Source organism: Amphiprion ocellaris, chromosome 19 (assembly GCF_022539595.1).
Source record: "Amphiprion ocellaris isolate individual 3 ecotype Okinawa chromosome 19, ASM2253959v1, whole genome shotgun sequence".
Taxonomy (NCBI): domain Eukaryota; kingdom Metazoa; phylum Chordata; class Actinopteri; family Pomacentridae; genus Amphiprion; species Amphiprion ocellaris.
In genome coordinates this window covers 14,661,224-14,686,892 of record NC_072784.1, presented here as the reverse complement: position 1 = coordinate 14,686,892, position 25,669 = coordinate 14,661,224, and the positions used below count along the sequence as shown (strand labels likewise).

Below are 25,669 nucleotides of genomic sequence, written 5' to 3'. Positions count from 1 at the left end.
CTTGTTCCAGTGCAACCCCTCTCTCGTCTTTTAATGTTTAACATTAAAAGCAAATCCAGTGCTTCAGTTTTAAAAACACGTTGTGTTCTCTTCCACATCTGTCAGTTGTAGCTTGGTGTGCCTGCTCCTCTGCCTCATGATTTACACATAATAGGACAAAACAAAACCACATTAACTTGAGATAACCGCATGAAATAGCCAATTTAGGAGAAAAAAATCTCAGTGATTAGTGAAAGACAAGACTGAATTTCGCACAAGATCTGTATAGACGAAAAACAGCTCCAAAAGTCGATGCCAAAGGTGTCTTTTTATTCAAAACTTCTCATTTTCCACGTTTGAACGGTTCACTTGAAATTCCTCTCAAACAAAAGCATCTTCTTGAAAAACATTTCAGAGCATAGACAGACTAAATGCCAAGGAAAGGCACTTCACTAAAACTTGAATACAAGACACAAAAAGAGCTATACAGTCTGTTTTCACATGTACTTGTGTTACTGTGACTCATCACAGAGTGCCTTCAATAATTAAACAGTTAGCTTTGTAAATTAACAAAATGCAAACATACAAATACGCTTGGCAAGATCCATTGATGAAAAACAAAGCATGAGGTTTGCAAGCACAAAAGCATGTTAGGAGCTCAGTGAGAGGAAACAACAACACATCTTAACTTGAATTGTTTACTGACAGCAGTTTATTACAACTCTATTGCTCGATCCTATTAACTCACAGTAACAACAGTCTTCAAGGTGTATGTACAGTGACCGCTTCTGAGTCAGTTCTGTTGATCCGAACAAACTCTGGGGGTCCTAACCAACCTGAGAGAGGCGTCACTTCGCCTCCGGCTTATTCAAAATTCCCCTACAGTCCTGTGCTTTTGTCAGCATCTGATTTGCTGCTATCTGCCTATAGAGACAAGCTCATTATGGAGCAGTTGGTTGCAAATATTACTCTATTGATGTGTTTATTTTTTTGCTTTTAGTTGTCCCATCTGCTCTTTCTACGTTTTGGTGGTTCAGGGACAGCAAAGCTATCATCTCCTCTGTCCCTCCCCTCTCCACTGCCCCTGTCTCCCCTTTCTCCCCCGTCCCTATCGCTCCTCCGATCATCTCTGTCTCTCCTGCTTCCATCTCCGTTACGATTGTCACTGTGGCGGCTGCTGCTGCTGCTGCTGCTGTAGCGATCCCTGTCGCCGTAGCGATCTCGATCTCTGTCCCCGTGGCGATCTCGATCTCCGTAGCGATCCTCACCGCTATGCCGATCACTCCTGTCGCTGTGGCGGTGGTGACTGTCTCCATGGCGCCCCCGGTCTTCCCCATGTCTATCCCGTGAGCTGTCTCTCTGCGAGGGAGGCGCGACTGGAGGGTAACTGTGCTGTGAACTGGTCTGAATGGGCTGAATGGGGGGCACTGAGCTCAGGGAGCCGGCGCTGGTGAAACCCGGGATGGACAAGGTGGCACTGTTGGGCCGCTCAGAGCCGTTGGCAGCTTCTGTTGGCACCGAGCTCAGGCTGCCGGCGCTGGTCCAGCCTGAGGAGCTGCTAGACTTGGTGCTGAGCTTTGGGGGGCCACTGGTAGCAGCTACAAAGTGGCTCTTATACTGAGCCTAGAAGAAAAGCAGGCATTGAGAAAAAGTGGTTAGCTGCCTGGGAGGCAAAAGAAGGCAGAACAAAGCTTCACAGTAAGGCTTTTATTGCCTCATACAACAGACTGACCAAACATATCAGCACGGTGGTGATAAGACTGCTGATCAATTGAGTTACTTTGGTGCAAAAATTGCTGATGTGATTGAAAGTAAGTAACCAGTACTGATAACATAGTATAAATACATACAACATCACAGCATATAAAGATTTTTTAGTCTACAAGTATCTGCAGCTGGTTTAAAGAGGTATTCCACACTTACACGTTTTTGCACAGCAAGCTAAATGATGAGTCATACCATCTCAAATCATCAAATTTTTAGAACAATTTCTGCTCAACCACCTCTGATCTGCCTGAAATTTTAATAGCATAAAATATGGATATTTATACAGCTTTTTGTGAAATGCAGTGTCAGCTTGAAATATCAAATGCCATCTGAATTACAATTTTTTAAAAATTGCTCATCATCTCTATGGGCAATTGCCCAATAACCCACTCTGAGCATGTTTATTCGCAGATTGAAATTTGAGGCTATGTTTGATGATGAGAAATAAAGAGAAAGTTCAGCTTCTTTATCCTTAATGGTTCCTGACATATTGTCATTCAGACACAGCCTCAAATTTTAATGTGTGGAAACATGTGGTGACATGGAGACAATCATTTGGGACTTACCTATGTTGTGAAATTTGTATATAAAAAAAATTAAAAAACTAACTTGCATAATTAGAGAAATCCAAACCTCCCTTAGCCACCGTCATTTAATGGTAGTCTGTCAAACCACATTCAATTTGAAATATATCCCCATTATTCACAGGACTATTTCATATTTTTTGCATTGTATTCCTCAGATCAGTATTTTTAAAACTTGGAACAAGAGATTCGACTTTGATGGCTGTAGAAGCCCCAAACAACTGGATCCTTTCCATTCATACAATAAAATGGTATTTTAGTATTAATTTAAATGTTTAAAAACATAAATTACAGGCATATGCAGCCTTACAAAGTAATAATGGAGCAAAACCAAGAATTAAAGAAAAATTTGAAACAGGTAATACCTGGAAGGCCTGTTTCATTGCAGACATGCGATCTCCCATTGCCCCAGTTGTTGGTTTACTGTAGCCTTCATAGCTGCTAGTGGAAGACAACAAGCTGCTGCTGCTGCTGCTACGTTCCTGCAAAGACAATACAATATGAAGTTATTAAAATTACTGCCAAATATCACAACAAATACCTTAGTCATATCTCATTATGCAGCTTGTACTATGTCAGTATTCACATTTAGTCAGGAATATCTGTTAATATGAGCAATTTGTTGATTATTTGACAGCTTTTAGGCAGATTTACAGTGTAGAAATGAATAACTCACAGAACTTTCCGCCCCCAAGCCTGGTCTCTCTCTGTAACCAAGACCACCTCCACCAATGTTCAGCTTCTTTCCTTTACCACCCTTGAACCGCGATTTCCTGAACCAGGGATTCTAAGAAAAACATTAACAGTAAAGTTAAAACACTCACTCCAAAAAGCAATGCACTCAATCCAGTTACTGTATGGTTTTGTGATGATTTCACTTCTTCATCTCACCTGCATGGCTAAATCCATCAGCTCTTTGGACACAGACTGATTAGCTCCCTCCAGATTGCGAACCAGGTCTCCAGCAAATGTGGTGTCTTTGCTGGTGAGGAGGGTGTAAGCTACACCTTTCTCTCCAGCGCGACCAGTTCGACCAATCCTGTGCGTGTGTGTGTCGATGTCTCGCGCCACGTCATAGTTCACCACTGTGCGAATGGATGGGATGTCCAGACCACGAGCTGGAAAACGGGGCAAAAAAAATGGAGCAACAGATGTTAAATGGAAAGAACAAGAAGGAGATAACATCTCCCATCTAAATCACTGCTTCTTCTTATACATACCAGCTACATCAGTGGCCACCAGAATGGGCAGGTTCTTCTTCTTGAAGTCACTGATGACCTTGTTCCTCTCACTCTGGTCCATGTCTCCGTGCAGGAGGCCCAGACTGTAGCCCTCCTGTGTCAGGTTAGTAGCCAGCTCCTCACAGTTGGCCTTCTTGGTGACGAAAATGAGGACCGAGCCAGAGGAGGTGAATTCGACCAGCCGCCGGACCAACCAGCCCCATTTATCCGACCCGCTGAGCAGCAGCTCCACCACCTGAGTCACATCCTCGTTGGCCTTTTCAGAGTGGATGAAAATAAGTATAATGAATTTTTTTTTCCATTTAAAAATATGCTAAAAACATATAATTTTTGCTACCTTCTTCTGTCAATGTTAAGTCTTAAGCACACTTTTAAAAACACACTTTTCTCATTTTTTAGTCGAAGATTTAAGGGAAGTGAAACTTGAGCTTAACTCTCTGAACCCCACACAGTTCTTTTGCATTTTTTGCTCAGTGTGGGCTCATTTTTCACTGCAATATGAAATCCTGCACTTCGATGACAACAGTACAACAATGGCTAGAAGTAGTGAGAACTCAATTAGGTCTTTCCTGCAATATAACACAGTTAAAATGCCATAAATCATGAAAAAAGAAAAAACATAAGTGTAGTTGAGTTGATTATGGCTTCATTTTTGCACTAAGGAGCACAGATTTGTTTGTTTTTGACAGAATAAGGTTACTGCAAACATTTTATTTTTGGAAAATATTTAATTAAGGCATGCAGATTAAAATTATTTTAGTGAAATATTATGATTTTAAACTTAGATTTTGTAAATAAAATGCACATAACAGATGAATAGTTCAAGAACCACTGAAAAGTAAAAAAAATATGATAATTCTTTCTGTATTTGCAGTTTCTGACTGAAAAATAGTATAATTTTGGGATGTTAAAAAAGGAAACATGCATTTCAAACTCGCTGATGGGTTTTGGTGTTCAGAGGGTTAAAATTCTATATTGCTGTATTTATATTTCCATGTATTTCATCACCCTAACACCACACAGGCATGCTGAGGGGAAAAAAAGCACATCTGTGATATACTTACCTCTCCGATGTCTCCCTGCACCACACGAATAGGATCTACCAAAATGTCTCTGGCCAACCTCTCTATCTTCTTTCGAAATGTAGCACTGAACAGAAGGGCTGTGAAGCAAATCACATAAAGCAGCATAAATACGCTCCGCAGAAATTGTAATTATATTTAAAAAAAACATCAAACAAAAAATGACTTACTCTGCCTGTCTGGGCGAACATGGCTGGCAATAGATCTAACCTGATATTCTGAAAAGAAAAAAAAAAGGCATTATAATTTTTTGCAACAATGCAAAAAGCAGCTGTGTCACATCTTTGTTGCAGCGCCGATAACGCTAACCTACCGAAGCCCATATCAAACATGCGATCAGCCTCATCAAATACCAGGTATGTGACTCTCTGCAGGGACGTGGCCTTCTTTTTAACATGGTCAATCAGACGACCCTGTGCAAACATGCATTAGCAGACAACGTCACATTTTTGTGCAGTGAGAATTTGATCTTTAGGAAACAGTAAAATGATAAAATTTCCTTACTGGAGTGCACACCACAATCTCTGCTCCCTCCTGCAGAGCCTTGGCCTGCTCCCACATGCTGCCTCCTCCATAAACAGCTACAGAACGCAATGAGTAGGCTTTCCCAAAACGCTTACATTCTGCATGGATCTAGCAAACATTAATAGTTGCACACATTAGTAAACCAACACCTTTAACAATGTACTTTTAGTTAATACAACACAAATTACCCTCAGATCTCCTTTCAGTTCTTACCTGCTGACAAAGCTCTCTGGTGGGGCACACAATGACTGCAATGGGTCCCTCTCCAGCCTCCAGCTCCTTCTGGTCCATGATGTGAACCAGCATTGGCCAGATGAAAGCTGCAGTTTTACCACTGCCAGTTTTTGCAATACCAATCATGTCACGTCCAGACAGAGCAATGGGGACACCCTAGAAAATCACATTCACAACCAGGACACCCCATGAAGTCATTCCTGATCCAATGTCTAACAATGTGGAAATCTTCAGATTGACTTTTGCTGTACCTGACACTGAATAGGTGTGGGCTGAGTGTACTCGGACTTTCGAATTTGGTGCATTAGCTGCTCATCAAAGCCAAAGTGTGCAAAGCTGGTACAGGGTTTTGGAGGGGCAGCACCAGATACCTGTGAAGAAACAAGAGTTAGGTTGTAGAGTACAACAGTTTGTACATGATGAAAGTTCAACATATTAAAGATCTTTACTTTGCAGACGATGTTGCCGGAAATATTGATGATCCTAGTCAAAACTAAAATATCAGATCAATATTTCTGAAAACTACACATGTATTGCTTCATTACAATTTAAATTCATAAAGAAATGTGAATGAACAGAATAATAAACTTACTCTCAAGTTCAGCTTCTGCCTCAACTCCAACACTTGAGTTCCAGTCAGACTGCTCAGCTCCTCGTGCTCATTGTAGAAATTTTTCTCAAAAGGTGGGTAATCAATCTAACAAAAAGACAGAAGTGACGATAAAAATCACAACAAAATAGCTCATATTATACATAATGGAGAAAATGTTCATGCATTGATGAGACAGCACTCTTAATCTGTCAGTATTGTTAGTCAGTGTTGTCAACTGCACCTCTGAGTGGTCAATAGGAGGAAGCGGCATGATGATTTTCTTAGTGGTTGATGCGATTGGATTCCCATCACTGTCATAATCAATGTTTTCTTCCTCTTCCTCTTGAGTCAACCCGGCTGTGGGATTCTCTGCCATGTAGCGGAAGTAGGCTTCCTGCAGAGAGTACAGCATTTCATGTGAAAAAGTGAGCTGGTTTGTTGCTTCCTAAAGTCTCCAGGCACCAGAAACTGACAAACACCCAAAGAGACATTCAGCTTTAAAACAGAATTATAAATCACAGTTCACAGGATAAATATGGCTCACAATCAGAAATCAGTGGCAGATTTCATATTTTCTAAATAATCAAAGATACTCTGCACAAAAAAATGACTCCAAAATAAAGATCCTAAATGCAACCTGCGTGGTGAGATAGATTGGAAGGCAGGGAAGTCTTTATAAGATTAGAGAGGGAAGACCTCTCTGATCAGCTGTGTAGTGGATTAAGAACTTTGGAGGGCTCACTCACTTGTTCATCCTCTTCTTCAATGTCATCACGAATACCCCTGAAATGACAAGCGGAGAAAAAAAAAAACTTCCCTGCGGCTCGTTCATACACCAAACACAGCCCACATCCCACTCCGGCTAAGCTCGCTCTGCTTACCTGATAATATTTAATCAGCAAAGGTATTGCTGGAAGTTTAACATTTGCACCAATTATTGGAGAAACGTAAATGATACCATCTGTCTAAACCTAAATTGCTTTTTCCAAGATAAACCATATATAAAAATACAATTAAATCAAATACAAACTACCTCAAAATTAGTGGCCTTATACAATTGTTAACATAGCATGAATTCAGTTGTGGGCAATCCTTTTTTTCTGGTAAAATAACTTTTCTAAAGCATATTTTAAACACCTACAGGGGGCTAAAAAAAAACAAGCAAATGCAGAGTCTTACTTGGCTGACTTTTTCTCCTTTTCCTTTTCCTCTAGTTTCCTCATGTCTTTAGCTGCTTGGTTCTGAAACAAAAAAGTACTGTTAGACAACAGATCATTTGGAAACAGATTCTAGTTTTGTCTCTGTCTAACTGGCACAATCTTCTCACCTCAACCTCTGCCATGAAGGCATCCAATGGATCATCTTCACTGTCTGAGCCACCACCAGACTGCATCTGCTGCCGTGTAGGCGAGTTCTCAGCGGGGATGTACGGCAGATCCACGTTGCTGCTGGACTCCTCTTCGTCATCTTCAAAATACCTTGTTGAAAATGACGAAAGGTGGCATTTTACATTCATTTTAATACCACTATTCACATTAAATGCTAATCACAGGGTTAAACTGAACAGTTGAATAACTGGATGTGTAGTATGTGAATGAGAGCGAAATAATACTCACGCATTTTCCTCATCAAAATTAGCCCTTTTGGTCCCTATTTTGTAGAATGATGGGAGCTGCTGGTTCTTCCCATATCCTCCACCTGATCCCGTGGCTCCAAATGATGTGTGAGATTTTTGTGGGAGGCGAGGCTCCTCTTTTTTCCCTGCAAGGGAAAATCCTCCGAAACCAAACCCTCGCTTCACACCTGGCCCACCTTTGCTCCAGTTCATAGTTGTGCTGTGAAAACAAGAGACGAAGTAAACCTTTAGTCTTAAAATTCCTCTGTTACCACTCCAAAAAAAAAAATGGAAAGGTATTTATTTGTCTGTCTTGGTTCTTTGTTGAAGGTACCCCAATAAAATTAGAATCATGTAAATCATGGAAATCTAATGAAAGTCTTACAATGTGTCTTTAAAATGTTTCAGCTCCCAGTACCACAAAGACAACATGTTTTAACATGACTTTATAACGTTTAATTTTAGGGCCGTTCTAAACATGCTGTTTCATTGTCTGTCGCTTTAAATACAACTGAGCTGCTGCTGTCCACACCACCTTCAGGAAGAAGACTCTCATTGTCTCTGTGATTGACAACAACAGTTGATTGCATAACAGCTGCCTGTGATGTGAATGATATTGTGTGACCAAGACTTTCAAACGCTTCAAACATTTCTCTGAGTGATCATTTTACATGGAAATGTCACTGAGTTCACAGTTGTGTTTTCCAAATAATGTGTATGATGAGTTTACGCAGCCATCAGAAGAAAATTTGTCATGTTTTGCTTGTGGCTGAGACATTACAGAGTTAGCAGAAGCATCTCTAGGAAGTAAATAAACCAGGTAGACAGTTAGGGGGCAGGATTAAGCTCATTTTTAGCTACTATTGGTTCTTCAGTTTCTACAGAAAAACTAGTAAAGAAAAAAGTAAAATTCTGACTGGATTGTGAAGCTAGAAGGCTTGAGAAATGGCATCAGTAAACCTTTTCATCTTCTTACAGCTTTTATTTTCCCCCTGCACATTTTAAGGCTTACAAAACACGATATTTACATGGAACATTTGAAATTAACACTGGGTGCTAAACAATATAGCTATGCAGTTGTGCAGGTTAAACATCAGACGAATTTTGCAATGAATATCCGCAATTTATATTCCATTTTTATATATGTAAATGGTGGTACGCATATTTTCCAAAAAGCAAAATTACACTCATTTAACTGGGGTTCCGTGAGTCAGAACATTACTAAGCAGACAAACTGACGTAACCGCGTTAACGTCGGCTAGTTAGCCATTAGCTAAATACGACGGTACAGTATTACAGGACATTATCGAGATTTCTTTTGCTAGCTCAAAGCCACTATTTTGCATTCCACCAATCTGACACCGACATTATCCCGGTAATGATTTATATGTACAAAATGTTAGCGTTAGATCAAGGCCGCGGAAAGGCCGAGAAGGAGGTGTGCGAAACTGGGGTCGACAGTTTGCCGTGACTGTGGTGAATTTAGAGGTCTTTCTCAACCGCCTGCATCACATAGTGCCATTTTAGTTGATGACTGTGTCAATAATTTGCCAAAATATAGAGCAGGACGTATTTATTTACCTGTTTGGGATGCCAGTAAAAGCGCCAGTGTTTTCAGTAGACCCAGCGGGGTTTGCGTCATCAATACGCGCGAGGTTTCTCCGTGGGCGTGTCGTTGTTCGTGTGCGACGCGGCGCTCAGCACCGAGAAAGCGCAGCGGAGAGCTGTCAAAAACATCCTGCTAGAGAAGATGGCTGGCTAACTAAGTTGTCCTGAAATACAGTATTATTCCCACCAGGCCTTGGGCTTCTAAACATCACATAGGTAAGTTATTAAGGCGTTGAAATAATGCAGTTTCTTGTCGTAAAATAAGTCTAGGTAGCCGCTTTAGCTAATGGTAATTTACGAGCCTGCGCCTTCCATCATGGCAACGTTAGCAAGCTGTTAGCAACAACTGAGGTCTGCTTGTAAAAAAACTCGCGATTAGTGAGTTATTTGTGTTTTGTAGGTCTTTTCGAGCGACCTCATGCAAAGGGATCATCCCTGTTAGTATAATAACCTTTATTATTCCAGCGTGTGGATGTGAATGTTGACGGCAATCAGTTTTGGAATCAACATGAACAAAGATCCTAATTCAAACCAGCACTGGCTGCCGAGACTTTAACTAGCTGTTGGTGAACTTTACTTTGCTATACAAGGTTTAATAATCACGTCAGACGGTGATCATACTTATTACACAGAAGTGCTGGGCGATATGGAAAAAATCATATATCACGATATGGATTATTTTATATCACGATAACGATATATATGACGATATACCACAACAAAGTATGTTTTCAGTTATTCTCTGAAAAGTTTGACAAATTTCATTGCTTACTTTTCTCCATGAAACTTTAACCTGTTGCCAGGGCTGGATCCGAATATTCGATCCCCATGGTGGTATGCCGATATTTATTTTGAGATCCGAATATTCGCCCCCTCCTACCTCCACCCCCACCCCCCCGTCGGGCGTTACGAACCGAGCCGAAAATTCGGCTCTTTCCTCCATTAGCTCACCGCCTCTGACCTCACGGACCGAACCAAATATTCAAGTCATTCCTTCGTCCGTCGTCAAATTCCTCCCCCCCCCCGGACGTTAAGGAGGGGACCGAATATCCGGAGCCCAGAAACTGCTATTCGGGTCAGCCCTACCTGTTGCGCGTCCATCGCTCAGCACTCATAAGTCAAAGAACGTAAAGCAGCGTCATGTCGCAAAAACCACAAGACGGAGTTTCTTTGCGAAAAATCTCTTTTTTATTCTACTTTATTTTCACGTATATAAACTTAGAGTATGCATCGTGACAAGAAAACACTAATACAATCGTCGCAGGCTATTTAATGATAAATTTGCTGTAATAATTGATAAAATTAGGTTAGAAACGATAGAAACGATAGAAGAGAAATGGCACGATAGACACTTTTCTATCGTTCTCACGATATGTATCGTCATATCGCCCAGCACTACGCAGAACATACACAAGACAATTTCAAATGCTTCATGATGTACAAAAACAAAAGTCCTTACACACATTTTCACTTAGAATTGTATATATTATTTAATTTCAACAAATGGGTGCTATTTACCAAAGTTTCCAAATTATTAAAAAGTATGACATACCAAAACTAGGGTTGCACAGTATTGGAAAAAGCTACTACTGCGATTCTTTGTTTTTCTGAAATATATATTGTGCTTTGCAAAAGAAGATTTGAATATCTCTGTTTGGAAAGAGGTAATATTTCTAAAATGATTGGGGTGATTTTGTAAGTGCATCTGCATAGAAAATAAGATATTCGGAACCTTTCTCATGTGGTGTAACACTGACAAAGGCATTCTAAAATATATAAATTTTTTGCTTTCAATGGTGTTCGGTCTTCTGGCTGAGCACTCATTACACAGAGCTTTGTGGTACTGATTTAAAAGAACAAACAAATCAGTCGTATTGTATTTTGTCTTGAAAACAATTTCAAAAACACTCAGTAGACACAGAGTATCTGTTTCTGGTCAACATCGAACTTGCTGTAGACCAAACATGTCCATAGAACTGACAATTCATTTCTTATTGCAAACAAATCTTCCTTTTCAATGTTTCTCTCCTGTTCGTTGCTCATTTTGCTGTGCACATGTGACGTCTGCATGTCAACAACCTCTGTGTCTTTATAAATAAATTAAAAAAATCAGTGTATCCAAGAACTGTTCAATCTGAGAAAATAGTTTTTTGTCCGACAGACTTTCCTTGTATATTAGTCATGGAAAATGAGAACCATACAAAGTGTCTTTTTCAAAATAAAATTGCAGCTTGATGTGTTTCAGTTCCTTTAGCCTTATTTTTATTTGACTACTGTGCATGTGCATATCATGATATTGATGCTGAAAACAAAATATTCTGCATTTGTAATAGATCACTACCACAAGTGACTTTTGTCAGCAGCAGGAGACCAAACAGAGACATCTTCTCCATCACAGTTTCTTTATTTACTTGTTTTCACAGATATTCCCTGTGTGTGTTTTCGGCATCACTGTAACACATTCAAGAGGATCCATGTCTTTTCTTGTAAGTGTTTTCCAAGTACCTCCAATTTTAGACATAGGCTTACAGGGCTGGCATCTTGGATAAGGATTTAATCTGATCCTTTACTCAGGAATAAATCTGATTCTATGTTTTTAATAATATCTCCTCTGATGTTTGTCAGTGAACGAATAAAAATGGTCAATTCTTGTCAGGAAAATTATTATTGTATTAATGTGTCTAAAGGTTTTACAGGCCAGAGACCACTTTGCCTGTTGATCCAGCACTGCTTCCTGACAAAAAATACTGCATGAAATTGTACGTTTTTTTAATTTTAAATATAGCTTTCTATGACTTTTTCTTTCACACAATGATGTAGAAAACTTTTACAGCTGCAAATTAGGTTGACAATATTGACCATCATAGTCAACAGCATTAAATATGTCTGTTTCTTGGAACCTTTCCTTATTCTTGCTTGCATTTCTCTCTTTTTTTTCCATGTCTGTTATTAACCTTCTGTGTCTGTCAGCGTTGGGTTTCTGAGAAACTGAGTGTGGAGAGCCTGCGGGATTTGGAGTTATTTGGAGGTGAGGTTCAAGCCAAACCAATTTACAGCAAATGATTCAGCTTTCCTAAACCACTGACTACACATTAGGCCATTCATCAGTACAAGCAGAAAACAACATTCAGTTTTGATTGAACCTTTGCTCTCAGTGAGTATTTGCTTTGCTCCGCTTCTCAGATGTAATCCTGGAATTAAAATTAGAAAAGTTTTCCTTTCATTTTAGCGGTCATATGCTTTGAGTGTTATTGCCTCATTGTTTATCAGAGGACGTTACAAACAGAATCAATTGCTAAATTAATGTCTCATGTTCTTTCATATATAAAAAGTCTCTGCCGTTTTATTTGATGCTTCTTGTGCATTTTTTAACTTCTATGTTAAATGGTTGTGTACTTGTTTTTTGCTATCAAATGTTCTGTTATTGCATCTAAATTGGACTTCAACTTTGTGGTATAGTATGTTACAGTTAAACACATTTGCTTTAAACCTTTCACATCAGTGGTAATTACAAAGAGGATATACGTAGTTTGTGTCCGCTGGTGTTTGTCCTTCATGTGAGTATGAATTACAAAATAATGAATAATATCAATGTAAGGAGAAAAGTGTCCAGTTGTCAGAATGATGCGACTCATTACACAAACGCAGGTATGTAAAGTAAGCACAAAAGGATAACAAATAAGGATAGCGATTAAATTCCCTTTATTAAGTCAGTTTTACCCATTTTATTTTCAACCTGCTATTGCAATAATGCTGTTTTTCCTGACTGCACCTTAAATGTTGCAAACCTTTTTGTCAGATGCAGAGACTTTTGCTAGGAGGCTTTTTTTGCACAGTTCATTGCGTTACATCATCACATATCTAGTTTAATTTACTTGAACTAGTGACTCAAGAAACATCCAAAGTGTTTTCAGCTGGCTGCTTGATCCACAGCTAATCAGACTCCCGAGAGCTGGCAGTGTTGAACTCAGTGGAGCAGCTTTCCCACGTACTTTATCTTACTTCTGACCAACTGACATGTTTACATACATCAGTTATATTGGTACAAAGCATGTGTGTTATGTGTTATGACTGCCATTTATTTGGCAGTGTTATACTTTTGGTCTTACAGTATAATATCAGCTCGCTGCAATTGAAAATATGAGTTAATAAATATTGGCAGAAATTTCTGTATATTTTCTGCTATGTGATATTTGAGATTTTGTGTGCTAAGCAATTGAGACCGCTCAGAAATATAAATATATGAGCGTAATATGATGTGGCAGATTAAAAAGTTAATCCAAGCAAAGCTGATGTAGCTTGTTTTTTAGTCTAAGTACTATATTCACTGTTGGCTTCAGAGGTGCTTCACTAAACAGATTTCAGGTTAAACGTCTTGTACAACAGGCCAATGATTTTAGAATGAGATCTGAGAGATTCTTTTCGCTTTTCTCTCTCTGTTTTTCCCAGTAGCCTGCCAGAACGTTTTGATGTAGACCAACCACTTTCCATTCATAAATCTCTGTCCTTTAGGCTAACTGGGTGGGCTGATTTGATGGATGGTATGCTAACAAAAGTTCATGTAAATAAATGATTAAGTCCAAGCAATTGTGAGTCCTGGAAAAAACAATCTTGTAACAATACTTATTTGGAAAAAAACCCTTGAGGCATGAAAGATTCAGTGCTGTGACTATATGTGTTACTTTAGAGATGGACTGGAACTTTTGAGCTGCATATCACCTGCCAAAATTGCTTTTTAGTGAGAAGCTACATGAATAAGCCCTGACTGATGGCAATCCCACACTTTAGGTTTGTAACTCTTTGAACCCCAGGCAGCTTCTGGGCAACTTCTTTTTGTTCACTTTTTTATTCACTGTGGGCTCATTTTTCACTGCATTATAAAATCCTGCACCTCTATGGAAATAGAAGAACCATGGCCAGAAGGGGAGGAAACTCAGAAATGTCTTTCATGCAGTATAACACAGTTAGAATGCAATAAATCATAAAAGTAAAAAAACTAAACTGTAATTTCTTTGATTTTGTGGGTAGGGATTGTGATTATGCACTATGTGTCTAAATCATTCAATAATCTTTATAATATGGGGCACATTTTGAAGTTGTGTGCATTAAGGAAATATTGTGGGATGGATCATGCCTTCTTTCTTTGCAAGCTTCGCCTCATTTTCATTTTGCAGGTCATTGCTCAGTGTTGCATGTTTTCTCGAATCTATCGTTTCTGTTTTGGTTGTACTCTGTTTCCATTTCTGTACATAACACCTGGGAAGAACCTGCAGGGTTTAGCCAGATGTTATTTGCTTTGGGAAGAAAACGTTTGTTGAAGTCTTGATAACGGCGCGTCACTTTGTGGGTGGTCACCTGAAACACAAGGCTGCTGCCTTTGAAAAGCTCTGGGAAACCGTCGAAGGTCATCTATCAAATTCTGCCGCATGCAGCAAACCCTCAATTCCTTGATTCCTTCCTGCCTTACCAGTTCAAACGCTTCTCTAAACACAGATCCTTCTCTTGTTTTGTTTGTGTACATGTTTTTATGTCATTGATGTGGTTTTTCTACCCCAGAGCAAGCTCAGGGACTCTCTCACAGGAAAGTAAGTGTGGTACTCCTGTCACTGCATCATCATCCCCCACATGTGCCTTTTGTGTATGTGCGTGCATGCATGTATATGTATGTGCGCACACAGACTTATACTTTAGAGGAATCCACGATCCCCTAAGGCTTTGCACATGTCTGTATGCATGAGCGTTCAGTTCATGACACACGCTGTACATGCTCGTAGCTTAGAGGGCCTTTTCACCCCACTCACCAGGACTGCTGTTAGTGTACAGCTTTATTTCCCTCAAATAGAACAAGTGATTCTCTTTATCAGCCTATTTCAAATGTTCTGTCTGAGTCTCAGTGTGCTGTTGACATGCTGTGCTCCAGGCAACTGTTCTGTTTTGGATTTTGATGTCTTTTTGTAACCCCACGTTAAATCTTGACTAATTTTTTACGAGGATACTTTTGCGTTGAAGGTGAACTGATGTAGTGTCACACTTCGACTGCGCATCCCTGCAATCTGCCGATAAATGGATGGATGGAGTTCCATGTGTTCAGCTTTTGCAATGCATGGCAACCCTTTCTAAATCTGATCACAGTGGTAGTGTGAAGCGAACCCGTGTGATTAGATGACGTTTACGAAGCGATGGCTGCCAAAGCATGTTTGGCTTCGCTGTCATGCCAGTTCTAATGTGCGTTTAATGTAAAATGCGTAAATACAAAATCATTTGGACTAACATCCTTTGGAACTATCCACATATGGAGCAACAGCTTGTTCCAGATCTTAACTTTGAAGTCGAACTCATTAGGAATACAGCTATTTTCAAGGAGGTGCACTATTTGAATTTTGAATGTGTGTCTTTATTGTAGTCACCATGGAAACAGTCCAAATATTCATACATCTTGCCTTCATTTGCCTCCACAGCTTGCTACTGCAATCTGTCCATTTCCATCATTTCAGTGGTGATCAATTGATGGAATTAAGGAGTCCTCACTGCCAAGAATATTAACTTTTCTCTATGTATGAATGTGATGCAAAAGTCTTAAAGGATGTTTAACTAAGAAAGATGTAGATTTTGCATTGGCCACACTTTATTATTATTATACATTTGTTTCATCTTTGCTCTGTAGAAATAATAATTGGAGAACTTGTTTATTGAAGAGAAACCATATAAGATTCACTGTCACTGTCTGGGGCCATAAAAACAACATGTACAATTTTTAATTAAATGGAGTTATAATGCTGGAACATGTTTCAACTATTAGACATACAGTAGATCCTTATATTCACTAGATATTTTGCTGGTTATTGTTTGTCAGTGTGTATTACTAATGTCTTCTAATTCCACTAGTGCCTTGGGTCATGCTAACACACCTCAGTCTGTTCTTTGGTGATCTTTTTAACAGATATCACACATGGTAGTCACTCACAAGCCCTTTGTCACAATCCTGCTCTGTAAGAAATGGCGTCTGTGTCAGAAGTGATCTTAATTCGCTGTGTTTCCTCCCGTCCACCTCCAGGCCCATGAGGACAGTCGGGAGAGTTTGACCTCCCTCCCCCGTCGAGACACTATGGGCAGCTTCCTCCCTGACAGCAGCTCATATGAGCTCCTCACTGTTATTGGTACGTAGAAGCAAAGATGCACTTGGACTCAGAGAATATTTTACCTAATAGATTGTACAAGCTTTTAAAACAAGACACATTGATAAAGATTAGTGTTTCCCAATGTTTTCTGACCTTTTTGGCTTCTTGTAAAAAGCAATCTGCAGTCCTGAGGGGGAAGAAGTCAGATTGTGAACTTAAGTGAAAATTACCACGTACCCCAATGTAGAAATACTTAGTTGGAAGTAAACATCATGCATTCTGATTTATACTTCAAAGTACTAGCATCAAAATATAGTAAAATAGTTAAGTAAAAGTACTCATTGTGCAGTGTGGCATATGTCAGTAAAACATGTATTATTTGATTGTAATTGTTGCTTAAATGTGTTTATCTGTTAAATGTTGGAGCTGTTTAAGGTAGTTGAACTAATTTTTATAGTTTTATGTGCTGCTTGTAAATTTCCCTTCAAGGATGAATAGAGTTTTGGGTTAGGGTTAGGGTTACTACATTACTACTACTACTACTATTTTACTACATTTATACAATATGAATTTCAGAAAACTGGAGGATAACTTTGTGAACGTGGTATGAATATTTTAAAAAAATGACGTCTGTGTGTTTTAGGTCGAGGCTTGGACGACTTGATGACTGTGAATCTAGCTCGATACAGACCTACAGGGGAGCATGTCGCCATCCGACGGATCGATTTGGAGTCGTGCACTAATGACATGGTTACCTACCTGCAGGTCTGCATCATCACTCGACCCCATCAATCTGCATGACTCAACTCAGCTCTCTGTCCTCTTTATTTCACCTCAGTGCTTCACTGGGAGTTCTTATGTAACTCTTGTCCTTTCTTCATTGCCCATCCTTGTGTGTCTAATTACATCCAGTCTAATCTTCTCCGCTCTGTCATCTTGACTTAATAAGGTGTAATTTCCTCTCCTCTGCCCCCTCAGGGCGAGCTACATGTGTCAAAGTTGTTTCACCACCCCAGTATTCTACCCTACAAAAGTGTCTTTATAGCTGAAAATGAGCTGTGGGTCATCACACCCTTCATGGCTTATGGTAAGAAATGCACTTAAACTATCATGTTACCTCACATGTAATAAAAGTATGCTAATGATAGAGTAAAGCAGCTCTCTCATTGTGATTATCTGTGTCTGATGATCTTGCAGGGTCAGCGAGAGATCTTATCTGCACGCATTTTACAGACGGTATGAGCGAGCTGACCATCGCGTACATTTTGCTCGGCATGCTCAAAGCTCTCGACTACATCCACCACATGGGATACGTGCACCGGTAAGACGCACTTGTGCAGTGAGTGAATGTCAAAAGAAGGTGTTTTTAACCATCTGAACCCCGATACCACCCGGGGGTTTAAAAGGCATGTTATGTTTTAAAATATCACTAAAATTGCACCATTCATCAGAGCAAAAAATCTGCAAAAACAGAAATAATTGTCACATTTTCAACTTTCTGACTGCTCTTGAGCTAATAATATGTCATGTGCAGGTTCAAATCTAACCTAAAAATAGTAAAATTACACAAAAATCACTTTATTCTACACGTTTGAGTTACAGATTTACCAAAGATAAACTTTTTTCACCAGATTCTGTTAAAAAAAAATCACCAATCCTTTGACTGACTCAGTTGTGAACAACAGGCTTGTAACAAAAGTTCACATACTTTTTGGCTGAACTGCAGGCTGTGTTTGCAAGTGTACTAACAAATTAAAAATCTGCATAGTAAAATATTTATAATATGTACCATCACCTTTTTTCCAAAGTGGTAACACCTTTGGGCACCTGGAAAAGTTTCTACATTAAAAAAAAGTAGTCAAAGAATGTAACTTTTTTTTAATGATTTATGACATTATAACTATTTCATACTGCAGGTAAGACTTCTTTTTATGTTTGCTACTTCTATCCATGTTGTGGTGTTTCAACAGAGGTGCAGTACTTTTTATTGCAGTAAAAACTGAGTCCATAGCGAGTGAAAATGTCACAGGAGGGAAGAACCAACCAACAACAAAGAAGCCATCTGAATATTCAATTTTCCTATTCCATGCCACATTAGAAGGGTTTATTGACTAAAGAAACCTAAAAAACAACAACATTAGACATATTCATGCATAGTTATTGGGATTTGGATATAAACTGCATCACCAACCTTTTTTCTTTATATTTGTGCATTATTAGGAATGTGCTAGTTTGTGGAGATAAATTCTATGCTGCTGATTTATTGTTCTTTGTGTGTTTTTGAAATACAAGCCAATGCTGAATGTTACTTCATAACAAAAACAATGATCAAAAAGACGATATTATTGATGAAACCAGAAAACCAGTCCAACGTCCACTTGATTACAGGCTGATTTGATAATTCTGTGTCTCAATTGTCGTGGTTGTGCAGGAGTGTGAAGGCCAGCCACGTGTTGATCTCTGCGGACGGACAGGTCTGCATGTCGGGACTGCGCAGCATCTTCAGTCTGATCCGACACGGCCAGAGAGCCAAAGTGGTCCACGACTTCCCCCAGTACAGCGTCAAGGTGCTGCCTTGGCTCAGCCCCGAAGTACTGCAACAGGTACTGTGTTAATCCACACTGCAGTTCTACACACTTCCATTTAATACTGTTTCTGTCGTCTTTTGGAGGAGTTTTAGGCTGTAACTTTGGCTGTTATGTGGGGAAAATGGAGTGTGAGATGGACAGATAGATTAGGGCAGCATCAGCGGTAATGCAGGTGTTGTACCAGTCTGCTGTGGTGGAGGGATAGATACACTGGAAGGCTAAGCTCTAGATTTACTAGTTGATCTACATTCCAACCCTCACCTCTGATCATGAGCTCTGGATAGTGACTGGCTAAAAGAATGAGACTGTGAGATATAATCAGCTGAAATGATGTTCCTCTGAAGGGTGGCTGGACTCAGCCTGAGAGATGCATCCAGATAGTTGCTGCCTCTTCTTATCAAAAGAGTCAGGTGGTTCTGGTATCAGATTAAGATGCCTCCTGGATGTGTTCACTCAGAGGTTTCTTGGGCAAATCCATCTGAGAAGAAACCCTGGATAGACCCAGAACTCGCTAGAGGGATTACATCTCTCATCTGGCCTGGGATCACCTTGGGATCCCCCAGGAGGAGCTGGAAAGTGCTGGGGAGGGAAATGCCCTGCTTAATCGGCTGCCATTGGGGCCTGGCTCTGTATAAGCAGAGGGAAATGGATGGATAGTGATGAAGTTTACAGCCAATTTGTTTGTATTTGTTTTTTTCAGAATCTGCAGGGCTACGACTCTCGATCAGACATCTACAGTCTCGGCATCACAGCCTGTGAATTGGCCAATGGACATGTGCCCTTCAAAGACATGCCAGCTACACAGGTGAGCAGAGACATATTAACACTCTACCTGTCACTTTCTGTGCTGGTGCAACTGTAGAAAGTAGTTTTGTCCTAAAAACCATGGTGGGGTAATCTCCATCAACCTATAGCAAAGAGAAATGTGGCAAAGTTCAGTTTATTCAGTTGGAAAAACTGGACATTGAATGGGTTGACTCACATACACTAGAAGGTAAATGTCACTTTTCTCTGAATCAGAAGATTAAAACTAATATCACTGCCCCAGATGCTGCTGGAGAAGCTAAATGGGACGGTGCCATGTTTGCTGGATACTACCACTATCCCTCCGGAGGAGCTGTCACTGAAGCCGTCCCGCTCTGGTGCCGACTCCGGGATCTGTGAGGGTCCAGGAGCTGGAGGGATCCGACACTCTAATGGGGAGCCGTCCTCCTCGTCTGGAGGACATCCATACAACCGGACGTTCTCCCCGCACTTCCACAGCTTCGTTGAACTGTGTCTGCAGCGAGACCCAGAGAAAAGGTTGGCTGAAGTCTGCCTGCATGTTTTAAGATTGTAGTGGAAATGCTTTTTAGAATTATTAAGGATCAAGACACTAATTGTTTTCTGTTTCTTTCAGACCATCTGCCACCACTCTCATTGGTCATCCCTTCTTCAAACAGGTGTGTAAGATGTCAGGTTCATCCTGATATTATCACTTACATCAACAACTACACAGTTTCTGTTGTTTTATAAAGATATGATAAGATAAACTTTATTGATCCCTCACCAGGGAAATTAAAAATTGTATCTTAGGTGTTATTGTATTTTAGGTGTGTACCTAAAAAGTTGCATGTGCAATCCAAATACCATTCCCTTGTCATTTTTGTTACTGTATCTTGCTAAACTTTGTTTTTTACCAGGCTTTTGTGGTATTTTGTTCTGGGAAACCCTTTTGAATGATGCAAAGTACAGCATAAAGACATTATGCAAACATGCATGTAAATCTTGAGGGTCACAAACTGTAGCCACTGCAGTTCTGTCTGAAAATGCTCCAGCCTCCACCTTTCACTTTGAATATAGAAATGCAGAACACACAATGAAAAATGTAGCTACGTTCCAAATTGCATACTTTTTCTTTTGACTTAAAGTGCATGCTGCAGATGCTCTCACAAAGGATGTACTTTTCAATATAATGTGCATACAACTGGGACATAATACTTTGTCAGAATAAGGAACTTATACTTTGACTGTTGCAGTCTGTTTTGTAAAATGAGCTGTTATCTGTTATCTGTGCACTCTTGGTGGCTCAAGCTTGTTTATACTTGTGCAGAGGATTGTGGGTGTATGCTGGTGTTCATACTGCAAAATCCAACCACATATACTAGAATATCTGGGTATTTTTGGCCTACTACATTTGACATACTAAGCATTGGAACATACTAAATCTTGTTCTTGCGTACTGTATAGTATGATAGTGTGGATATTGGAATGCACCTTTAATTTTGTTAAGTAGAGATCTTGTCTCAGTTTGTCCTCCACGTTTTCGTTCTCTCAGATTAAACGGCGACCCTCTGAGGCGCTGCCTGAGCTGCTGCGGCCCGTGTCGCCCATCACCAGCTTTGAGAGCTCCCAGCAGCAGGACTCCCCCTCTGGACTGGCCAGCTTGGAGTCGGGTCTGAGCCACCTGGAGGTGGACGACTGGGACTTCTGACAGCGGAGGACTCGGCGGGGAGACACTCGTAGGATGAGAAACTCTCTGAGCAGACAGGACGAGATTCGTTTTTCTAATTGTCCCCTTGTAAATAACACAAATCTCAGACTAAAGGGAGTCGCTGCTCTCAGAGAGAGGTTAAAAGCCAGCAGCCATCTTGCCTCTTTTTGATGTCTCACACGCTTACGTTCTCTAGATGTGCACAGACTCTTGCACTGCACTGATGGCCTCTTTCTCACCAACACACACACACACACCTGTTTACAGATTGTACATTACAAGCCCCCTGGAGCCAAAACACAACAGGACTCCTCTGCTCCTCTTGCTGCTACTGAGGTGTCAGAGGAGGGTCATTGGATGTAGATGTAGCCTAAAGATTCTCATGAAACGGATCAGTGGGAAGCTGCTACTTAATATTCAGAGGGGACGCTCTACCTCTTGTGTGATCGCGGCCGCTTGATGTGGCCCATCTGCTCGGTGAGACCACCATAAGGTTGCATGACGGTCCTCACGGCTGACTCAGTTAGCCCTCTGCATCACATGGAAGGTCTCATGTAGGGTCAACTAAACGAACAGCATGTACACACATTTCTTATCTCTCTGCCTGTGTTACAGTATAAACCACATCTCATGCTTCAGGCCTCTCTTTTGTTGCACAGAGGTTTAAATTAACACCTGTTAGTTTAACCTTCCAAGCATAGAAGTATGTATTTCCTTGAACTTACTCTGGGTGTTTCTCATGTCAAAAGTGAATGTTTTACTGGTGCTTGTTTTGTCTGCATGTACATTTGATAAAAAGAGGGCAGAGCAAAGTGTTGCAAATATCACACTTGACTTTTAAAAATAAACTTGGTTCGGTTTAATGTTGAAACTTGATGACATCAAACAAAGAGGCTGTAAACCTTCTAAAAACTTATTTTATTCAAAATTTACACAGACAAACACATAAGGGGATGGATGGAGAGGTTCACATGTTGCTAATCTTCCTCGTCAGATGGTGGCTGGTCTGTTGCGGCATGATGTTTCTCCATCTTTGCCATTAACTCTGAAAATGACAAAAAAAAGTTATTAATGGGAATCATTCAGTTGCACTGATTACATGAATTACTTAATGTGTTTTAGTTTCTCTTTTTTTTTTGACTGAGCCTGCTTTATGAAGTTACTTTACTATTTTTTTTTCAGTTTGGGAGCATTGTTCTATCATTTTATGTTTAGATCCTGTAATGCTTTTCCCCCAAACCCGTGCAGATGTGCTCTGCTACTTCTTCAAAGTGTTTATATTCACTCAGATTTCCTTTTGCTGCACAAATGTCCTCTGTTTCAAACTGAGTGAGTCTCCTCGCAATCAGGATGTCTCTGTGCACTCACAGAACTTCTAGATGGATACTTCATCGATCCTTTTCATGAAATTACTTTGCTGCTGCAGCTACAATCACAGTCAAGAGCCCACATTTAACACTGAACACGAAACTTTTCTGACACAGTAACTATTCACAGGAAATGTGCTAAAAACTTATGTATTGTGCCAAATATGTAAAAAAAACAATAATGATATAAGACAGCAGAGCTTTTAGGGAAATTATTACCAAATATGAACGTAAAATAAAGAAATTATGCTCTCAAACTAAAAGATCACGCTTGAGTAAAGACAGGAAAATAGCTTTACACTGCTTACCTTTAGCAGGGTTGAAGACTCCATTGGTTTGAGTGTTGCACACATAGCAGCGCTTGGACTTGCGGTAATGCTGAAGGGCACAGGTCTCACAAAAATAATGTCTGCACCTGAAAGACATTTGACGTGTTAACACACTGCAGCTGGTAACAAAGTTCTGCATGATGCATAAAGAAAACACAAAGAAGAGACTTACTTTGTGACAATTGGATTCTTAAAGGATTCCCGGCAGATGAAGCACCTAAAGGGCATATCCTCCTCATCGCTGCTCACCTCGTAGTTCTCATCATCTGGATGGAAACGCAGTGTAGTTCAGAAAGTGCTTATGTACATGATGCAGAAAAAAAAACACCCTCTTTAACTCACCATTGGCTCCATATCTGCCCTCTTCCAGTTCCCTCTCAATCTGCCAGCCATGTTTGTAGTCTGACCTGTCGTGAAGGAACTTGCAGCTGTCTGAAAGCAGAAAAGAAAGAAAAATTTTAACATGAAAAAGTTGGTTATTCAGCCGACGACTGATCCTTTAATATTCCAAATCTCACCTCCAAAACCACAGAAACCAGTCTCCTTGTAGTCTTTGCATATATCTGGCTGGTAGTCCCACCTGACTGTGGCTCTCAGGTGTTCAGGGGCTCTGATCGGTCCTTTTCTGTTGAAGAGATTGAACAGAATTATCGGTTATAGGGTCCACGGGTGTAGAATGATTTATGAACGCATGTTATGAACATGGCTCAGCTTAGTTCTCACCTGACCATGCCTGAGGAGGCATTTCCCATGGTGGTGTCTTTAGGCTTGATGAATTTTTGGTAGTTGTTGATGCCGCGGTAGATTTTGTCATCTTCTTTACCTGTCAGCTCCTATTAAAGGTTTTGGGTATGATTATTTGACATTTTAGAACTCAAGTTATAATTTGGAGGTGGTCTATGGAAAATACATCAACTGATGATTAAAAACAGGAGCCAAAACAGTAGTTCTATCATAATAAAAGTTACATTAACGTATGTCTTACCTCTTGGATTTTCTGACTCCTCTCAAAAATAGCCTGAGCGTCCTTGTCTCTCTCAGTGTCCAGCTCATATGTAGCAGTTGCACCCATGTCCTCTGGTCCCTCTGGTTTCTTTTTTTTAAACAAGATCAGGAGAACAACAGAAAGTGAGAAAGATTTTATTCTTACAAAGTCTTAACAAGAGGTGGCAAACCAGACAACGAATGCTCAAAAGCAAAACAGCATTGATGCTGCAGGAAAACAGCTTCTAAACTCACCGCTGACCGTGTGGACTTGTAGGCAACAGTGACCTTCTTGTCTTCTTTTTCACCATCACTTTCACTAGAAGACACAGCTTCTCTCTCCACTTTTTTGGTCTGAACAGAGGAAACAAAAGTCAGACATGTTTCAGTATTAAACTAAAAGCTACTCATACATTATTATCATTGTTATCTTATTTTTACCCTTTGAATCATGGGGTTGACTCGAGCATCTTTCTTTTCTCTTCTGACCACAGAGCTCTGGTCCTCGTCACTGTTACCATCTGAAAAAGGAACAAGTGCAACTTATATTTTGGGAATTCCGATAAGCATTTATGGCTGCTACATAAGCACTGCACAGGTGATACTATAGTAATGATTTTCTAAACTATTTAACTGTTTAACGATGCCTGAAAACACTGGAGAGACAAAGAAGAAGCGGTATTGAAACTTAGACCAGATCAGAAAATATCATGCAAAATTCTGCATACATACACATCTCGAATTACAAGTAATATATAGTGATAATTTCCTCAATTAACCGATAATTTGTTTGTTCTGTAACATGTCAAAAAATGGTGAAGTGTCAGTGCAAATGTCTTGTTCACAGCCCAAAGATATTAGATTTTTGTTATGAAGAAAGAAAAATCCCAGAACAAATGTAAAACATTAAGACATTAAAATTAAAGCACTACATTAACTTTGACATTAAAATCATAGAGATAACACATGATTTAAATCCAATTAAAATGCATTTAATATACAAGGTCCGTAAGTGACTAAAAACCACCCAAACATGACAGACTCTTCTAAATTCCGAGCGGCCTTAAACGCAGCACAGATGTGGGAACTACTTTTAACAGCAACGAAAATTAAGCAAGCTGCGCTCAGTTTACGGAGCAGCTCTCATTTTAGCACAGTTCGTTTGGCTCTTCTAGGGTAAATATTGTCCTTCCTAAACCAGAAATAACAGAACATTCGTGAACACTTGCTGGATAGTTTGTGTTTGACATCTTTTCCGTGATTGAGGGTCGATGTCAGAGAGGGTTACGAGCACATAAGGGCTAAAATGGCTGAAAAACAACATAACCGTGAGTTACATAAGATATTACTACCTTTATCACTGTCGCTGGCTTTTCTTTTCCGCCCGGAGAATTTCTTAGTGGATTTTTTGAACAAAAAAGTGCAAGAGCCCGTTGGTTGCTTGTCTGAATCCGCCATCTTTGCTGCAGTATGTAAATAGCTGCTGTCACCATAGCGCCCCCTGGAGGCTCGGAGGAAACTTAACGGTAGTCCTCATAAGAGGATCACTGCTGGTTTTAATTCATTTATTCTAAATCTACACT

General features: G+C 40.0%; 3 protein-coding genes across 6 annotated transcripts; 1 reads left to right on the top strand and 2 right to left on the bottom strand.

Moving 5' to 3' along the window:
• Positions 1–288: 288 nt before the first annotated feature.
• ddx42 (DEAD (Asp-Glu-Ala-Asp) box helicase 42) lies at positions 289–9,303 on the bottom strand. 2 transcript variants are annotated; one of them, XM_023299489.3, is made up of 18 exons: positions 9,201–9,303; positions 7,621–7,839; positions 7,332–7,482; positions 7,184–7,245; positions 6,751–6,787; positions 6,246–6,398; positions 6,005–6,109; positions 5,664–5,783; positions 5,392–5,568; positions 5,158–5,286; positions 4,967–5,066; positions 4,824–4,871; positions 4,636–4,733; positions 3,551–3,827; positions 3,222–3,448; positions 3,007–3,117; positions 2,696–2,812; positions 289–1,602 (listed from the first exon to the last, which is right to left on the bottom strand). In XM_023299489.3, the coding sequence occupies exons 2-18, from the start codon at positions 7,830–7,832 to the stop codon at positions 976–978; spliced, it is 2,751 nt and encodes a 916-aa protein (XP_023155257.2). In that variant the 5' UTR covers positions 7,833–7,839; positions 9,201–9,303; the 3' UTR covers positions 289–975. The 2 variants fall into 2 exon arrangements, with proteins under 2 accessions (XP_023155257.2, XP_054861247.1); XM_055005272.1 differs by lacking the exons at positions 6,751–6,787; positions 7,621–7,839; positions 9,201–9,303 and having other exon boundaries at positions 7,332–7,392.
• On the top strand, positions 9,252–23,965 carry strada (STE20 related adaptor alpha). Of its 3 annotated transcripts, XM_023299492.3 has the most exons (13): positions 9,252–9,443; positions 11,651–11,713; positions 12,198–12,255; positions 14,784–14,812; positions 16,282–16,384; positions 16,989–17,110; positions 17,324–17,432; positions 17,543–17,666; positions 18,777–18,948; positions 19,634–19,738; positions 19,982–20,235; positions 20,333–20,375; positions 21,251–23,965. In XM_023299492.3, the coding sequence occupies exons 2-13, from the start codon at positions 11,702–11,704 to the stop codon at positions 21,404–21,406; spliced, it is 1,287 nt and encodes a 428-aa protein (XP_023155260.1). In that variant the 5' UTR covers positions 9,252–9,443; positions 11,651–11,701; the 3' UTR covers positions 21,407–23,965. The 3 variants fall into 3 exon arrangements, with proteins under 3 accessions (XP_023155260.1, XP_023155261.1, XP_054861248.1); XM_055005273.1 differs by lacking the exon at positions 14,784–14,812 and having other exon boundaries at positions 9,409–9,443; XM_023299493.3 differs by lacking the exons at positions 12,198–12,255; positions 14,784–14,812 and having other exon boundaries at positions 9,263–9,443.
• On the bottom strand, positions 22,306–25,571 carry rnf113a (ring finger protein 113A). The gene is made up of 10 exons (XM_023299496.3): positions 25,439–25,571; positions 24,528–24,607; positions 24,342–24,440; positions 24,088–24,195; positions 23,826–23,935; positions 23,621–23,727; positions 23,445–23,534; positions 23,275–23,368; positions 23,082–23,188; positions 22,306–22,451 (listed from the first exon to the last, which is right to left on the bottom strand). The coding sequence occupies exons 1-10, from the start codon at positions 25,542–25,544 to the stop codon at positions 22,384–22,386; spliced, it is 969 nt and encodes a 322-aa protein (XP_023155264.2). The 5' UTR covers positions 25,545–25,571; the 3' UTR covers positions 22,306–22,383.
• Between the last annotated feature and the right edge of the window lie 98 nt (positions 25,572–25,669).

Excerpts from the sequence above, each read along its gene's own strand:
- rnf113a (XM_023299496.3), bottom strand. The coding sequence starts at position 25,544 with ATGGCGGATTCAGACAAGCAACCAACGGGCTCTTGCACTTTTTTGTTC. Across the intron at positions 23,369-23,444 it reads GGGCAGATATGGAGCCAATG|ATGATGAGAACTACGAGGTG; the intron begins GTGAGTTAAAGA and ends GTTTCCATCCAG. Across the intron at positions 22,452-23,081 it reads AGTCTTCAACCCTGCTAAAG|AGTTAATGGCAAAGATGGAG; the intron begins GTAAGCAGTGTA and ends TGTCATTTTCAG.
- ddx42 (XM_023299489.3), bottom strand. The coding sequence starts at position 7,832 with ATGAACTGGAGCAAAGGTGGGCCAGGTGTGAAGCGAGGGTTTGGTTTC. Across the intron at positions 5,067-5,157 it reads AGATTGTGGTGTGCACTCCA|GGTCGTCTGATTGACCATGT; the intron begins GTAAGGAAATTT and ends ATGTTTGCACAG. Across the intron at positions 3,118-3,221 it reads TGATGGATTTAGCCATGCAG|AATCCCTGGTTCAGGAAATC; the intron begins GTGAGATGAAGA and ends TGTTTTTCTTAG.
- strada (XM_023299492.3), top strand. Across the intron at positions 18,949-19,633 it reads GCCCCGAAGTACTGCAACAG|AATCTGCAGGGCTACGACTC; the intron begins GTACTGTGTTAA and ends TGTTTTTTTCAG. Across the intron at positions 20,376-21,250 it reads GTCATCCCTTCTTCAAACAG|ATTAAACGGCGACCCTCTGA; the intron begins GTGTGTAAGATG and ends TCGTTCTCTCAG.